This window comes from Vulpes lagopus, chromosome 6 (assembly GCF_018345385.1).
Source record: "Vulpes lagopus strain Blue_001 chromosome 6, ASM1834538v1, whole genome shotgun sequence".
In the NCBI taxonomy this organism is placed as follows: domain Eukaryota; kingdom Metazoa; phylum Chordata; class Mammalia; order Carnivora; family Canidae; genus Vulpes; species Vulpes lagopus.
Window position 1 is genome coordinate 87,731,166 of NC_054829.1, and position 19,144 is coordinate 87,750,309.

The following is a 19,144-nucleotide window of genomic DNA, read 5'->3' on the forward strand; positions in this document are numbered from 1 at the left end:
AGGAAGAAACCACACAGTGTTAATACAAGATCCACATGGAACCATAAACATTTACTGTTTGGCCTGACAATAAAGGAAAATAGACATAACAGATTTCCAAAATTCATGTGAATTGCAAAGCTTCAGTAGCCTTTAGAGCCTGGATGAAATGGGAAGTGAATCTAAACAGACAGAGCTTTTTAAATTATTCTGATTCTAACATTAAAATCAGTAACAAAATCCTAAAGCTTCCATTCAATACAGTGAAGTTGAAACAACAGCGATTCATTTCATAAATACTTGTTGACAGGCATATTTCAGAATTGATCTCAAATCTGCTCAGGGCAAATAAAAGCCTACATTTCGGATGTCTGATAATTAATATTTTTTTTTGATAATTAATATTAATACTGAGTCTTGATTGGAAAGCCCTTGTCTTCTCTCTTTCTCTCTCCATTCTTTTACTTTTTTTTTTGAAGCAGGATTAAAAAAAGGGAAATTGTCTTTTGTTTATTATGAATGTCTTATTTGTTATCAAAGGTATGCTTCTAAGCTCTTCTAAGCAGAAGGCTTAGAAAGCATACAGAATGTAAAAATATTGCGAAAGAACTGAACACTTCATTAACTTTATACTTCTGACATAAAATGACCTCTTCTAGATAAGGTAATACCCTTCTATGTACCCGATAATTCATACAGGTTTTGCTTTCTTGATAAAGAGATTAAGTATAAGATTACAGTTTTAATATTCCGGATTTCATACAGAAGCATGATATATTTCCACAGTAGATAATAACTTATCAGAAGGGATCAAATTGAAGCATAAAGTTTAAGTTCCATTGTAAATAGAACTTCGAAAATCTGTATTTTAGAATCTGTATTTAGAACCTAGAAATTGCTAGTTTTAAGAATGACTTTTCCTTTGGATACTTCCAGTTGTTCACAGAGTTTAAAAAGAAAAGAACAAAGACTTTGGACTCCCAACATATTCAGGGAATAGTACAATAGGTTCTTCCTTATATTAGCTCATTTCATACAGCCCAAAAGGGATATTTTATTAAAATGCCAACCTTTCAGAAACTTCCCCATTGAAATCATATTTTAATTTTTGGCATTTTGAAGGGACTCTTAACTTTTTTTTCACTAACCATCTGAGATCTTGAGCAGATTCTCTTTTTGGGTAAGATTAGTTGATTAAAAAAATTAAAAAGATATACAACGAAGGGATAAACTCGTTCACTTCTCAACACACGCCTTCACACAAAAATACATTTAGGGCTGTGATGCTTATTTCATTTTTTAAAAAAGATTTTATTTATTTATTCATGAAAGATAGAGAGAGTAATAGGCAGAGACACAGGCAGAGGGAGAAGCAGTCTCCATGCAGGGAGCCTGACGTGGGATTCGATCCTGGGACTCCAGGATCATGCCCTGGGCCGAAGGCAGGCGCCAAACCGCTGAGCCACCCAGGGATCCCCTGTGATGCTTATTTCAAAAGTAAAGTCACGGTTTTGCCTGCATTTGTGTTTGAGCCGCAGCTTCTAAGACTAGCCTCTCTCTGCCTATGTGTCCTTCTAAGGAGCATCTCTGAGACTGTGTTTAATGTTCTACATTCTCATGGAGATGCTAGTCAAAACAAGAATTAGCACCTTTCCTTAATAGCTGGCATTTGTTGTCTTTATCTTTCATGAGTCTAAGAATTTATAAGGAAAAATTTAAAGGATAGTATTAATGAGGGCCAACTGTCTTCATAATGAAACTGGAAACATTATCAGAGCCATCCATGATGGGCATGCAAATGCCAACTTCTCACTCTGATGCTATAGGAGACGTGAAATAAAAGTAGAATTCCATGAGGGTTCACCACAGTCTAGACTTATTTTTCACCTCTGAAATTTAGGAATTATTTTGGCATTACCAGAACATCAGATTAACTGTTTAGGCCGTTTAATAAGTTCTAAAAGTGCTACACATATTAAATAGTAAACAATGACATCACACCGTCAACAAGAGAAAACAGGTCTTTTTGTGGTCCATCACTAATAATTAAATATACATTTCCTTCAGGGAAAGAAGCACATGCCTTCACGAGGAGAAGCATCATCCCAATCTTGTGGAGTGATGTCTTGTTTTTCTCCTTTGGGGCAGTTGTAAAAGAAAGGTGACACGTAGAGCTTAGGCTGGATTTTAACTCACAGTCTAATTTTATCTCCTAGCTGAACTTATTATGATGACAATGATTATTAATAGTGAAAGCTTGAGGAGTGCCAATGGTAGGCTAGGTGCTGACTGGTGACTGCACATGGCTGACACATGTAAGAATATAGGACCTGGCACCTGGAAGAAGGATTTGAGATTTTTTCCCCCTGATTCATCCACTGCCATGGGAGATGTCCACAGAAATACCAAGACAAAACTGAATTCAGCATGGATTTTGTTTGGGTGCCACTCAGAATTTATGAGAGTTAATGTTATGAAGTCCATCCACAAAGATTGCTTGATACCTTTTAATCCCATAAAGGATAATTGGTAGAAAAGGGACTGAACTGAGAAGACCTCTCTAGGAGGCTGGCAAAGCAATTTTCTTTAAAGTAATGTTCAATGGCATGATGAGTAAGTGCTTGCTGTGAGTAGAAGAAAAAGAGCAGAGAAAGGGTGAAATGAGAAGAAAAATAAAGCGATGCTATCATGGGGAAACTGCTCTGAAAAAACTGCTCTGGTGTCAGGGAAAAAGTGTCAGCTGGTTGCCTGGGTCCCAAGAAAGGAGGCTTAAAGGAGTTGGAAATAAGAGATGAAAGATGTGGCTCAGAAGCTTTGAAGTCAGAAAGAGGAAGCATTCCCCTCCTATTATCCAGCTTGGCCGATGAAGCGTACATGACAAGAACTGAATACAGGGAATATGAGGAGTCCATAGCATTGGTAGGGAGGTGGCCATTCATTCTCAGTAATTTTATGCCAAATTGTACACGAGTGTGCATTTTTCTAAGAAGGGGGTCCGCAGCTTTTAGATTCTTAACCCCCTACACATGGTACAATTCTGAGGGGGGTAGGCACTGCAGCTGTTACTGAATCCTAGCCCCTCGCACAGTACCCACCCATGGCAGGACTCCATAGATGCTACTGGGCAACTCTATCAGCGAATTAGGACAATGTCCAATCAAGATCAGGAGTCACTGGGTTCCAGGGAGAGTTCTACGTATAAATGATATTTCAAGGATCAGAATTCAAGAACAGGTTGAAAAAAACTTTAAATCTGACCAGAGGGAAAACTGATAAAAATACTGAAAGTGGAGTTGGAAGCATTTGGAAGTATATTACACACACACATGAATGAAAATGGGGTTGAGCACACTGAATGGAAGCCAGAGTTGGGAGCAAGGGAAGTCATGCTGTGGGTCAGCATGCCATATCCTCAGAAAATGAGGAAGACAGGAAATAACTGGAAATTTAAGATGTAGACAACATAAGGGAGTTAGGTATTTTTTTCCTCTATGGTTTACTTGAGACAAAACTCAGAAAACAAATTGGGTTTAGCAACTCACATGAAGTTTATCTTAATTTGAAAATTAATGAGATAAATCTTTGTGACGGATCCACTAAATCATTACCTATTTATTTCAATCACTTAAAAAAGGCATAAAAATATGGAAAATTAAATCAGTAGCTTTGACTTTTTGTTTCATTTTATGGAAAATCTAAAAGGAAATCTCTATGCTACTGAAGTTTCTCTTTGCAAGCAAAATAAAAGCAAAAGTATAGAGTTCTTAGAATTTCTCAAAGAATATTTATGTCGCAGTATTTGCCTTTCTGACCAATCACAGTCCTGTCACTTAATCTAATTATCCCTTATCGATTGGCTAATAATGCTTCACGTGTGCTCCCAGGAATATATGGACATCCTCATTACCATGATTTTGTTTGCTACTCACCTCAAAATGCGGGGTGTGTCTGCCGTCTTTTTCATTTTCTTTGCTATAAACAGCAGCAGCAACAACAAAATATCATATAATGTCAGTTTTAGAACAATGCTTTTCATCCAGTGAAATTATGATTTATTTTAAAAGTAGGCTGAATGGCCTTAAATTAAATTCTTGTAAAATCAAAAACCAAACCAAAACAAAAAATCAAAAGAAAACAAAACCAGAAACACAACCATGAATATGGTTATTTGTCATTAATTGCACGATGGCAGATTTTCTATTCAAAGCATTTTCCTTTTTATAAAATACTATTGGTAAATATATAGACCTTTAATTCTATTCTTTTTAGTTCTTGTAATGAACACTGTGTTAAGTGAAAAAGAAAAAAAAGAAAGCTATTCATGTTCTTTGTAAGCAATGTGAAAGGAGTGCTAAAATTACCTTTCATCGGACATCAGTTCAACGTCATCAGCCCCAGGCCTCTCATGAGATGCTGTAGAACTGAGGCTTTCCATATTCTGTAACAAAACAAATCATGGTTGCCTAGTAGGAATGGCAAGAAATATGTAACAGCAGATCGTCCTTTATATAAAATAGAAAAATCAGGGATGCCTGGGTGGCTCAGCGGTTGAGCGTCTGCCTTTGGCTCAGGGCATGATCATGGGTCCAGGGATGGAGTCTCACATTGGGCTCCCTGTGAGGAGCCTGCTTCTCCCTCTGTGTCTCTGTGACTTTCATGAATAAATAAATAAAATATATTTTTTTAAATAAATAAAATCTTAAAAAAAACAAAGTATAATAGAAAAATCAGATAATATGAAGATATAAACCAATTCTGGTTCTCATATTTCTACCTTTGTTAAAACTAGTAAAATTATGAAAGTTTAGTATATGCTGCTTACATAAAATTGGATGTTGATTTTATCATCCCTTTAATGAGACTATCTGACACCATCACAGACATGATCATGTCTTTGTTAGGTACATCATCCATACATTACAGCTAAACATAGCAAAATCCAGACTGTCAGGACATTAGGGTAGCATTAGAACTAGAACCAAGGAATCTGACCTTGAATCTAATCAGAGACCAATGTAATATTCACTGCTTATTTGAAATATTTTCAGGATAAACTGCCAATATAATATGGGATATCATATAACTTGTACCTAAACTGTAAACTATCTGTAAAAATAAATGTTAATTTAAGTACTTTTCTTTCTGTAATAGTCCTTATATCAGCTAAAATTGAAAAAATATAAACAGGAAACTTACTTTGAAGAGCATGTATTTCAGGCTGACCTAGAGGGCTTAACACTTATCAGGAGGCATACCTGTAAGTTTTTGACATGGCCAATGCTTTTTAAATACAATTCAGGTGACTGAGCACATAAGTAAGCCATTCCCATGAAGGAAGATTACAAATAAGCAAACAAGAGCACTTTTACATTCAGTAAACTGAAAAAAAAAAAAAGCTGCCCTGGAGATCTGAACTTGAACTTCATTAAATTCTAAGATTCATATCTGCATTAAAAGGATATTAAGCACAATCCACCTATTCTATGTCATCAGAAAGACACATTTTGAAGCAACATGTGTTCATCTACATATTTATAACCTCCCATCATGAAAAATCCTTTACAAAGTAAATCTGATTAAGGTTCACAATAATCCCATGACACTGACATATATAAAAATCTTCCCAAAATAAACACATAGAGTAGAAAACTAATCTTTGGCTTGGTAGATGAATGAATTATTTTGCATTTATGTTGGTTTGGCCAACTTATCTGGAATTCTGAAAACTTAAAACCCCAGGCTCCATCAAATAGTAGAAACAAAGGGAGACACAGCATAACATAATAGTTACAATGGTGGCTCTAGAGTCAGAATGTTTGGGTTTGAATCCTAGCTCTATCATTTATCATCTTGACCCTACTTGACCCTCAATATCCACATCTGGAAAATGGAGATGGTAGTATTAACATATTAACACAGGTAGCCATGAAGATCAAAGGAAATAACACATGTAAAGCATGTGAATAATATCCGGTACATTTATTTTATTTTATTATTATTATTTTTAAAGATTTTATTTATTTATTCATGAAAGACAGAGGGGGGGAGGGCAGAGACACAGAGGGAAAAGCAAGCTCCATGCAAGGAGCCTGATGTGGGACTCGATCCCGGGACTTCAGGATCACATCTTGGGCCAAAGGCAGGTGCTAAACTGCTGAGCCACCCAGGTATCCCAATGCTGTCATTATTTCTAAAACTATGAAATTCATGTCTCCCAAAATATTTTACTGCTATTTCTCCAGTTAAGGTGATGTTCCAGACAATGGAAAGAGTGTCTGTGTCTGCCATTACTAAACATCAATTTACACACTTAAATAATTTACACAGTTAATTTTAGAATGGATCTGAGAAATAAAAATTATGAAAATATTCAGTTATGTTTACATTTTATAACTCTAAAGTTTGAATTAGAAGAGGCCTCTCTAAAATGCCTCTCCTTAAACCAAAGCATAATTACTCTTATTACCTGAATGTGATCTTCCTGATAAAGGGGGTTATACCTATGACAAAGAATCTTAGTTTGTTCTCATTGGTAATCTTCAATAGATTATCAAAATCTTTAGTGTAAGATCTAGTGTAATAGTATTAGGTTTTTCTAAACCTCTGAAACATGATTTCCCAGGGAAAGCACAACTCTCTACTCTTATATCATTTTAAAACAGTGTCAATGAGATACATTTTTAATTATATGCAAATGACTATTTCAGAATAAAGAAAAATCTTCACATTAAGGCTAGGAAATATTCAGAAAGAGAGAAGAGAAAGTAAACCATAATAGTATTATATAAACTTAGATATTTCAGTAAGAATATAAGATTTTTTTTCTTCCTAAATAAAAAGAACCAAGATATAATTGCTTATAGGTCTTGAGAATTGTAAAAAAAGACAGCTATGTTATACCATGGAAAGCTTTGCAAAAAGCAGCTGTTAAATGTGAGAAAGTCTAGCTGATCTCCAGGGTTAACATCAGTAAGCAGTAACTTGGACTCCCTCTCCCACTGGCTTTTTAAAAAAATGATCCCTATGTTTAAGAACTCCCTAAGGATCTATTTTTTTTTTTTATAGATGTAATCAACAAAGGGTGACTTTCAATATTGTTCCATATTTCCTTCTAAGGCTTCACAGTAATTCCAACTTTCATGTTGTCCACATATTTGAGACTGTTGAATATTCATGAGTTGCTTTCACTAAAGCAGCATGCAAGCACACAGTGTTTCTTTAGCAGTGCCTTAAGCAAGGCAGTTGGGTTGCCTCTATACCTTTTGGAAACAGGAACATGTGAAGAATGTGTTATAAATGGCAACCTATCTCAATTTTTTTCAGAATGAAATAAGGGTAGTAAAGATCTCTGAATACAGTAAAAAAAAGTACCTATTTCCATGGGTGCAAAACATGCTATAAATTCTAACTTCCATTCTTTGCCTAAAGGGAGGGAAGATGAAGATAAAGAAACAGATCAGCCATTCCCTCACTTCACTGAGGTGGGAGAAGGGGAAAATGGAATGTACAGGTCAAAAGAACAGCTGCAACGTAGACTTCCATTGTACCAGAAATTTGCTACTGAACTTTCAAGTGTTCTCCAGTTGTAATAGTACTTGTATTATGAGAAAATATGGACTTAATTCCTTTTGAAGGTTTTGAACTGCTTTATGTTCCAAACACTTCTCTAGGTGTGGTAAAAGAGTAGTTCATTAATGTTTGCATTTATTAAAGGTTAAGGTAATAAAACTCTTATAAAAATGTTTTATTGCATTAATTTTTAATTGGTCTTCTAAACTTAGGATCTTTTACATAGGTAATTTTAAGACACAGCAAAGAACTATGACTTTAAGAATAATTTTAATGGGGGATCCGCGGGTGGCTCAGCGGTTTAGCGCCTGCCTTTGGCCCAGGGCGTGATCCTGGAGTCCCGGGATCGAGTCCCACGTCGGGTTCCCTGCATGGGGCCTGCTTCTCCCTCCTCCTGTGTCTCCGCCTCTCTCTCTCTTTCTCTCTCTCTCTTTCTCTATCATAAATAAATTTAAAAAAAGAATAATTTTAATAAAATTGCTTCTTGAATTGCATTAAAAAAACAGATCAAGCTTAGTTTATAATCCATAAAATTCTGCTTCGTTTAAATTTTACCAGTGACTTTCAAAACACACAAATGTGCTATAATATAATTTATTTGGATAGTTTTTGGGTGTCAGAGGGAACTGAATTTTAAGAACTACCCTCCTCAATCATAAAAATAACCTCAAATCTAAAAAGAACAAAATCCTTGAAAAAAATTAGCTTTAGACTGTGGAATTTATTTTCAATTCTTCCCCTAGGTCCCTCTCTCTGTTGTGGCATTGAAAGTCAGGCTCAAAACCTGTTTGACCACTGAAGCACTTGAAAACACTTGGAGCAAAAACAAATTTGCCTTCTGAAACTATAAAATGCTAACAAAACCTTTATAGAGGGCACTGAAAAAAATGCTTTCCCTCCATATACAAAAAGCTGAGTCTGAAGGCTGCAGAGAACACTGCTAGTCAAAACAGTTTCATTATCCTAACTTTGAGCTCTTAGAGGAGAATATTTGATATATTCTCATTTACAAAGGATTAACGTGTTTCTTTTTGTATCCTTTCATAATTTTATGTTTTGCCTTAAAACAGCTGTATAACTTAATCCATATTTAAAAAGAACTACAGAGATGATACGAGGATGCTGATAGAAAAGCTTGTAGCTACCCACCCAAATTCAGTCTAATTTCCTCCCACAGAAATGAAGGAGCCACATGCCCAGGAGCAACACATTCACCAGTCTCTCTTGCAATGAGATAGGACTGCACGACTAACTCCTCTCCAACAGGATGTTGTGTGGCTTGCAGGCCTGGCCAATAAACTACCCCAGCAGGCACATTCCTCAAAGCTCATGCTCTCCTTCTGTGAGCTGAAAAGGAGATGGAAACCACCATGGTTCACTGGATGCTACTTGAGGATGACAGAGAGGAACCTGGCCTGGGTCCCTGAAAAACTGCAATAGAGCAAATCCTTTACTCCTCTCTCTGGCCCTCAACTCCTATTTTAGGTTGTTACGGGGGAAGGAACATTTACTGTGTTCAAGATCTTGTGTTTGGGTGTTCTTATTACACAAGTTACCCTAAAATATATGGCAACCATTCACGTGCTCCTTTTTTCCATCACATTCTTTTGATGAGTGCTGAACTCTGCTGGGCTTTAGGGTACAAGGGTGACAGGTGAACCAGACAGACACTGATCCTTGCCATCATGACCTCTGTATTTTGGTTACTGCTGCAACTGTAGTTTGCTACACTGTTAACATTTCCTTTATTTCTAAATAGTTTCTTTCTGAATGATAATGGTAAAAATTGGCAAAACATAAAATTCAAAGTGACCATCACATTCTTTCCTAATTCAATAGTATGCAAAGGAAAGAAATAGTAGATGTGTGTCTACCCACTAAATATTGATTAGTCCCAACGTGCTCTCATTGGAGCCTTTCTTTTTGCTTATTCCCTAGATGTGAGCTCAGACCATCCCAAGGCTTTAAATGCCAACTGGTGCCAAAGACTTCCAAACTTCTTTCATTTCTCCCCTGAACTCTAGGTTCATGTATCTAGGAGGCATCATTGTAACTGCCTACTTGATTCTTTACTAATAAACATCTCAAGCTCAACACTTCCAAATGGAACTTCTGATTTTCCCCCCCGAATCTGCCCCTTCAACAGTTTTCTCCATCTTTCCAGCTAGCTATTCTAAAGGTCTTGAGTCATCCTGCACCCTCCTCCTTCTTCACACCCACATCCAGTCTATTAGAAACCCTCTTGTTTCTACCTCAAAATACATCAATAGTCTGACCTTACCACTTCTACAACTATCATCCTGATCTAAATCAATATTATCTCTTGCTTAGATTATGTCAATTATTTTGTTTTTTTTTTAATCCCTTAATACCTCTGGGCTATCCCCCCTTCCCCAGGCTATTCTTAACACAGTTGCTAGAGATTCTTTCAAAAGGTACATCAGATAATGACTTTCTTCTCTTTGATCCTCATCTCACTCAAGGTAAATCCCAAAGACCTAAAAATGGCTACAAAGGCTTAAGTGATCAGTACTCTTGCTACATCTTTGACCTCATCTCTTAAAATCCTCCTCAATATTGCTCCAATCACAGTGGCCTCTTGCTTATCCTCAGTAGGCTAAGCCTCCTGCCCTCTCTGCCTAGATAGCCTCTCCCCAGATTTCCTAATGGCTCGCTCCCTCACCTCTTTCAGGTCCCTGCATAAATCTCATTGAGGCCTGACCCAAGTATCCTCTGTACATCAATCCTACATCTCCCACTCTTCCTGTCTTCTCTGCCCACTTCATTTCTTTCCAAAGCATGTATCACCACCTGACTATATATTTTCTTGTGTTTTATTTGATCCTATAAAGAATGTAAAACTTCATGATGGCTGAGAGCGTGTCTGTTTTGATAACCACTGGGTCTTTAGTTCCTAAAAGAGTGCTTGTCATATAGTTTGTTGTATAATTGAAGGAATGAATAATGATAAATCAGTGGCTCACAATATTGGGCTTTTTTACACTGTATGAATACTACCCAGAGAGTTGCTGCCATGTAGTTTTTGACAGGACCTTTTGCTGAGTGGTACTACACTGAAAACAATGGTTGAAAATTGCTGCATTAGGAAGAGGACTATTTTACAGAGGAGAGGCAGTGTAGGGCTGGGAGCAGGTGCAGATGTGCAGACATGCTGGGTGCTGTTTTGATATTCCAGGGCAGTTACAACAAGGGCTTAAGTGATGTGATGGCAATACAAAGGGACAAGGGGGACCTTCATAACATTTTAAAAGTAGAGTCAACTAAATTTGACAACTGATTAAAAAGCTGGAAGAGGGACTGGGGGCAAGTCCAGGAAATGTCTTAAAAAGGGATGAGAAGATGATGGTGTGATGAGATCAGATAGCTCCCCTGGAGAAAAAGAGATCAAGAAGGGGCAGACAATGAGTTTGGTTTTAACGCATTGATTTTTTTTTTTTTAAGAGATAGGGGAAGGGCAAGGGAGAAGAGAAAATCTTTAGTAGACTCTCCGCTGAGCACAGAGTTCTGATGCAGGGCTTCAGCTCACGACCTTGAGATCATGACCTGAGCTGAAACCAAGAGTCAGATGCTTAACCAATTGAGCCACCCAGGTGTCCCAAACAAGTTGACTTTCTAAGGTGAACTGGGGAAAGTTTCAATCAAATATGGACTTTCAAGGGATCTGTAGAGAGGTAACATCTGACACCATGCAAGTGGAAAAGCTCAAGTACAGTGCTGATGGAAAAGAGAAATGAGACAAAATTTGGGAACATCTATATCTAGATATGCTTTGTGGAAGATGATCCAGTGAAAGAGATGACCCAGAAGAAAGTCACTGTGATAAGAGGACATGGAGAGGTCAGTATCAGAGAGACTGAGGGAGAGAGTTTTAAGAAAAAGGGACAAAGTATCAAGCCCCACAAAGACTTAAAGAGTAAAGGACCAAGCAGACGTCAAAGCACAGGGATGTTTGAAGGCCATTCCCAAACCATATCCAAACAGTGACATGGAGGAAGCAGTTTCTGCAGAGAATTGGGCATAGAATCTGGACTACTGGGGTTGATGAGTAAATGCAGACTGTTCAGAACATCTGATGGCAAATGAACAAAAGAGACTGGTTATCAGAACAGAGAGGGCAGAAAGGGATTTATGTATGAACTGTGTTCAGTTTTCCCTATTCTTTAGCACATTTAGTTGGTTTCAAATCTCAAAAAAAATACCCCACAATAAGGTATTAATATTCCTACTTTATGGATGAAGTAACTGAGGATACATAATACGGCCACGTGCCATAGATATTAAGTGATCAAGTTGAAACAGAAACTCAGTCTGACTGCAAGAGCTATGCTCTTACTTTGAACCCTGCCTGTGATTTCAGAAGGTATTCAGGAAAATAAATGTTTATTTATTATTTTTTAAAGATTTGAGAGAGAGAATCTCAAGCAAAATCCTTGCTAAGTGTGGAGTCCAACGTGGGGCTCAATCTCAGGATCCTGAGATCATGGCCTGAGCTGAAATCAAGAGTGGGACACGTAACTGACTGAGCCACACAGGCACCCCTAAATAGATGTTGTTTATAAATAAGAGAGCTACTAGACTATGTATTTGTTTTTTACATAATGACTGCAATGCTTATTATAGAATTAGTATCATATGGAGAACATCTGAAGAACGAGGATGGAGTAACAGTTGCTTCTAATACCACTACCATCATCATAAATTACTTGAGGCACATTTCCTTGCAGTATTTTTTTTTGGGAATGGACATTGTTATATACACTTATATACACACTCATATATGTATATAATACATACACATATATGTATACATGTATGAATGCATACACTGTAGATACTGCTACATAACCTATTTTTAATAGAGGGAGAATATAGTGGAATCCCAGCTCCACCACTTTTGTGTGACCTGAGACAAGATGTTTACTCTCCTCTTCCTCATTCTCATGTTTAGAATGAGAATTATAATACTAATAAATCCACCTTTTGCATTATTGGGAGGATTAAAATTGATAATATATACAAAGCACTTAAAATATAACTTGTCAGTGGTTTTTATTTTATTACACAGTTTTCAGAATAATAATTTTATTGAATTGACATACAAATATTGCTTATCTGATCTCACATCTTTGAACATTTAAATTGCTTCTAATTTTCCATGATCATGAAAGCCTTGTGGTGAGCAAATTAATACTGTGGTCTTTTCCATTTTTAAGTAGAACCAAGTGGCAGAAGTACGATTATTGGATAAAATACATGATTACTTATGACTTTTGATTTAAGCTGTTAAATGTGCCCAAGAGAGAAAGCTTTTAGACATGAAGCCTTTTTCTAGGCCAACAGAAATGAGCCAATGAAGAGGAAGCCATGAAAAGTGTGAGTGTATGTATATGTTTGTACACGTACATGGGTGTGGGGTGGGGAGATGGATACAGAAAATAGAATTTGCAAAGATACTTCTTGATTTTAGAGGTTAACATTAGAAATTAGAAAAACCATGTCATCATTTGAGCAGGTGAGAAGAGAAAATAAGAAGAATTCTAGAGACATTTTGAAGCAGGAGTGAGGGAAGCTGCTGAAACACAAGCTGGGGGTCTTAGTTCTTCAAAGTAAATCAAGAGACAAGGTTTTCCTTTGAGAATGACTGATGGGTACAGGCATGAGCTAGGAGTTTAAAGAGGGAAGAAAAGGTTGGGACCCTGGCAGTAATTAGAAATAAGGCAAAACACTCTAATGTCACTTACTACCACTAATCTTTAAGCTCTGAATTATCTGTAGTCTCTTGGTCTCTGCTGGTCATGGCAGTCTCGAGAGGTGAAATCACAAAGGGGAACATGCCCAGACAGTTCCTACTTTAGAGATTCCAAATCTGCAGGATGCTTTTTTTGGTCTACAGCATATTCTCTTCAGTTGTATTGTGGGCTGGTGTGATCAGTGTGAAATTATTACTCACTGTGTTCAGTTACTCTCTTCTCATTTTCTCTGGAAAATGGCTTTTGTTCTCATCTCTTCACCAAAATTGCTTTTATTAAGTGATCTCCATCATGCTAATCCCAGTGATCAAACTCTCACTCTTCTGTTTGACCCATCATCTGACCTTCTGTCCTTGAGATACTTGGTTCACTTGGCTGCTGAGGCACCCAATTCACATTCATCGTCTGTCTTTTACTGTGCTAGTCTCTTAAGTCTCCTCCCCTGGTACCTTCTCATTTCCCCATCTAAATGTTGGTGTGTCTCAGGGTTCATGGTGCCTGAAGTGACTTGTCTTTCCTGTCCACACTCACTCCCTGGGTCATCTCACCTAATATACTGGCTTTAAATATCCTCTAGCTGATGATGACTATATCTCCAGCCAGGATATTCTCCCTAAACTCTTGGCCCAGAAATCTAGTTCCCTCCCTGGTATGCCCTATTAGATATCTAATGGGCAGTTTGATTTTATGTCCAAAGCTGAACCCAAACTTCTGTCTTCTCTATCTCAGTTAAAGTAACAGCACAAATCTAGTTGCTCAAGCCAAAAACCTTGGAGTTATCTTTGATTCCTCTATTACTTTCATACCACACAGGTAATGTCAGGAAATGTTGTCAATTCTACTTCCAAAACATATCCAGAACCTGTTCACTATGTCATGACTACTGCCAATATACCGCTCCAGGAGGGGCTTAGTCAATGTGAACAGTGCTCTCTGTACAGCCTGCAAGGAAATACATGCTGGCTCTGTTTTCACCTGAGTTCAAACCATCATCATCTTAAATCTAGATTATTGCAATAGCTTCTTAACTGAGTTCTCTGTTTCTGCCCTTGCCTGCTTACTGTCTATTCTCAACATAGTAGTTGAACAAATTTCAGTAAGTCAGATCACTGTTCTACGTAGAACTCTCAAATGGATTCTTATCTCACCCAGAATGAAGGCAGAGGCCTCACAATGATGTATGAGGCCCTACATCTGCCCAACCTCTCCCATTACCTCTTTAACTTTGTTCACTCTCTTCTAATCATAATGGTGTCTTTGTGGTTTTTTGAACATTCCAGATCATTGACGATCTTAGGGCCTTTGCATCTACTGTTATAGTATGGCTTGCTTCTTTACTTTCTCTAAGTCTTTACACTCAAAATGTCAAATTCTTGTAAGGTCTCCTCAGACCACTCTATTTAAAATTGCACCCCCTACCCCCTCATAATTACTATCCCCATTTCCTGCTTTATGTTTCTTCCTAGTAGTTACCACTATCTAATATATTTTGTGTTTTACTTACTTATCTTGATTATTGTCTATTTCCCTTACTAGGATATAAGCTCCAGGAGACAGTTATCTTTGCCTGTTTTTCTCACTGCTTTATCCTTAGGATCTGAAATAGTTCCTGGCACCAAAAGGCATATAATCCCCCACATCCCCGACCCAGCTATAGAAATACATGTTTAGTCAGGGTGCAAAGAACTTGAAGAAGAGTAGGAAAAGGTGTTGGGGGAGAATTGGGAAAAGTAACATTAGGAGGCTAAAAATAAGAGACAAGTTAAGATGCACAATTAACTTTAGGATGGAGTCTAAATACTTGCTACGTTTCCTGGCTCTGCTTTGTGGTTACCTATGAAGGCTAGATTTAAAAATTTATGGAATATAACAATTAAGAAAGCTCTTAGAGAACACCCTCATTTTAGATGAGTTAAATTTTTCTTCTGAATTGTGCTGGCAGGTTTTTCAATTATTCACTGAGACAAAGACATGGTCCACTTGGCTCACTTATATTAATAGGTGACATTCACAATTCTGGAATGAGGAAATTGGCAACTAAGGTGAGGGCAAAGCCTCTCACATATAAAAGACCAGAGAACATCAGGCCCTTCCATTCAAACATTTTAAAACACAGAATAGGGCCATAGTTTTATTAAACACATATTCTACATAAATGTACTTTTTTACTTTTATTAGCTATTACCAGCTAGCTAATTTAAGACCCTATTCATGGTGGGGAAAAAAAATTAATGGGTTAAGTTCATATGAAAAAAGGATTGAAATGGAGATGTACATCTTCTCAAAGAAGTCAATTGTTGGACATTTAGTCATTGTAATTTCTTTGGCAGATAAGCAAAATTATGAGCCAAATAGAGTGCTAATGAAATTGGCACTATTTATTTTATTTAAAATTTACTTTTCCCAAAAATAAGAATTAAGTTAATGTTAAAAAGATTTAATGTGTGTACTGGTTTCAAAGCTTACATTCTTTATTTGGAGTGTATCAGATATGGGCCTGAGGTAGGTGATTGCTTCTGCCCCTTCTAGCTGGTCACTTTACTTGTAGAAACAGAGTATCAAGACATTTGAATGGAAAAAAGGAAAGTAACATGTTCCCCTGGATTTGCATTTATCTATATTTCAATTAGGGCAAAAGTGGGAATCTTCTCTGAGCACATGCAGAAATTGACAACAGAAAACAGGTAGCCCGTAAGTTTACTAAATATTTAGAAAATCCAGCAAGGAGCTAAAAGCTGGTGAGAGATAAAATAGATCAGAGTATTTACACATTGAAGAGTAAGAATGGACATTACCTACTTTTATTATGGAGACTCCAGCTCATGTTATGCTATAAATTTTAACTTCAGTTTTTGTTGTTGTTAAATTTTTTAAAACTCAAGGGACTAAGCAGACAGACTTTGGTGTTCACTTCTCAAAGAAACTGTAGTATACACAGACAAGGATGATGTATACTAACAGTTAAATGGAATAAATATTTAGCTATTGACAGAAACCACTTGTAATAACTTACATATCAAATCAATGATCCAGGATTTAAGTCTGAGATAACTCTGTAAGAGGATGATCTTTTTTGTTTTTGTTTCTAATTTGGAATAAAATATTTTATAGAGTATAGGGTTGTTGTTTTTTATAGAGTATAGATTTAAACTAAATTTCTGAACACAGACATTTCTCTACACAAAGATAGTTGATCCTCTTTCCCTATGTAGTTTCTTTCACTATGTAGTTTCTTTTCATATATATAAGCATACATATGAGAATGAACAGAATGGGGGAAATAAAAAGTACTTTAATAACAATATTCCAAAAATAAAATTTAAAAATACTTGAAAGAATGAGATAAAATTCATCTGAATAACATGGAAACCAAAGTGTGCTGTCTCTGTTTCTTTTGCCAGAACATAATCTTTCTGAGCTTTCACTTTTATATTTATTAAAAAGAAATACAAGTGTGTATACTTAGTAGCTCTGAGGTCTTCACAACTCATATCCTATAGTTTGATGAAGCTCATGATTGAAATTATTTTTTTTTACAGAGCAAGGAAAAGAGATGTGATATTTCCTAATTGGCTACAAGTAAAAATTTTATAGAATTTTCACTTACCAGAAGACCATCTTGATTTTCATTGAGTTCAGAAAGTTTGGAACTGGATTTCTGACGTTTAGGTTTACCCCTTTCTCCAATATAACTGGAAGTATTTTCATATAACTTTTCCACTTCCTGAGCATTCAAAATACAATCTTCGAGGCTGTTGAACCCGGAAGGAATATTTTCTTTGTTGATAAGTCCCCTTGAATTAAAAAAAAAAAAAAAAGCTTAATTTTAAAAGGTAAAAAGGACATTTTAATGACACTGTTACTGCATCACATGGGAAATCAGAAGAGTGCCCAGAAATTCTAGTTTGCCTCTTTGATCAAAATCTGAGCACAGTGCTACTCCTGAGACTACTTGTTGCCAAATAAACCACATTACAAGATAAATTATTCTTAGGGGCAAACTGGCAAGGAATGTGTTTCTATCAATGAACAACTTTTGAGGTTGTACCAAAAGTAATTTGTATTCAAACAGAGAAAACAGTGTAATCTTACAGAAAAACTTCCCATTATTAACAGATTACATATACACACACATTTTATTATATTTTAAAGATTTATTTATTTATTTGAGAGAGAGAGAGAGAGCATGCACGGGGGTGAAGGGGAGAGACACAGAATCTCGTGCAGACTCCCCACAGGGTACAGAGCCCTAGGTGAGGCTCCACTTCATGACCCTGAAATTATGACCTGAGCCGAAATCAAGAGTTGGGTGCTTAACTGACTGAGCCACCCAGCTGCCCCTGCTACACACACTTTTTATAATACAATGAGTGGAGAAAAATCTGAAAAGGAAGTAAGATGTCTTTTTTCTCCAGAATGGGACAAACTGATTTTCCCAAATGATAGCTATTTTAGCATAGTAGAAAAGTATTAATAACAAAATCTGACTGCATTTGATGATCTTGGTAGAAACAGGATAAGTTAATAAAAACTATGGAATACATTTTAATTGAAATATGGATTTGTTACTTCCCAGTTCAAGGAGTTTTAGGATGTAGCTTATAACTGTAGATCCTTCATGACATAGTTTTAGAAATAGATATGAATGTCTTATCTACAGAATTTAATTCACTTAACACTCTTGAAATCATTCTGAGTATTTTAAACATCCCCTTAAGGAGTTTTCATAAAATTGAATTCTTAGCAAAGTGTTTTTTTTTTTTACTACATCACAGGACAAATTAAGCCATCAGGGTAGTGTCATGGCGTGCTAAGGTACAAATGAATGAGATCTCTCCCTTATCCTATGACTGAGTTATGGTAACTCCCTAAACACTTACAGCTATATTTTGAAATAAATGAGCTCTCAAGAACAAAACAGATGACTGTATTCTACCATCAGTTCAACATATCCAAAAATGGAAGATAATCTTAAATATTCATTCTTCCATCTAAATTCACATCATGGAGACAAAATTATGATTTAAATATTATTATATTAATGATTATTAATATTTACCATAACATTTTCAAAGTTGTACATATTTACCATAACATTTTCAAAGTTATACTATCTTTGGTGATTTTTAGCACTCCATATTTAATTTAGTCTTATTTCATACAACTTTTAATGTAAAAATACTTAGTAAAATCATATAAAAGATTTATACAACAATCATTAGAAATATCCTAACTATAAAATAATGGCAGAGGAAGAGCTGACAGGGACTAACATGCTGGCACATGTACTTGTGGAGACATCTTCAACCTCTCCCTTCCACCCACTGAGAATGGTGCCTTCTATGGATGGTTGGAGGAGTTTGGTTGCAACTTCAAAATTATTTGTTTTACTATATAAATTCTATCAGTCTTCATATTTCCCCTAACTCCTAGGGTATACATCCTATTATAATTTTTTTTGTGGAGGAGTTTTTATGTTTGAAAGCTGCTATGACAGAATTGTGCTTCCTCCCAAATTCCTATGTTGAAGCCCTCACCATCTGTTAATGTAATTGTTTTTGGAGACAGGGCCTTTTCAGAGGTAATTAAGGTTCAATCTGGCCATAAAGGTGGATGCTCTAATCCAACAGAACTGGTGTTCTTATAAGAAAAGGAGGAGATACCAGGAGAGCATGTACATGGAAGAAAGGCCATGGGAGGATATGGTGACAAGGCACTGTCTGGAAGTCCAAGAGAGAGGTCTTATCAGAAACCAACCTTGTACACACCTTGATTTTGGACTTCCAGCCTCCAGAACTATGAGGAAATAAATTCCTCTTGTTTAA

The 19,144-nt window shown here is 36.4% G+C and overlaps 1 protein-coding gene across 5 annotated transcripts in view; it reads right to left on the minus strand.

The window, feature by feature from the left end:
• The window catches only part of FAM13A (family with sequence similarity 13 member A), a 350,236-nt gene that overhangs the window by 43,158 nt on the left and 287,934 nt on the right, over positions 1–19,144 (minus strand). For all 5 annotated transcript variants that reach the window (XM_041760046.1, XM_041760045.1, XM_041760047.1 and 2 more), the window contains 3 exons: positions 16,927–17,113; positions 4,341–4,417; positions 3,909–3,951 (listed from right to left, as the gene is read on the minus strand). In XM_041760046.1, coding sequence (XP_041615980.1) covers positions 3,909–3,951; positions 4,341–4,417; positions 16,927–17,113 — 307 coding nt within the window. The remainder of the gene's footprint in view (positions 1–3,908; positions 3,952–4,340; positions 4,418–16,926; positions 17,114–19,144) is intronic.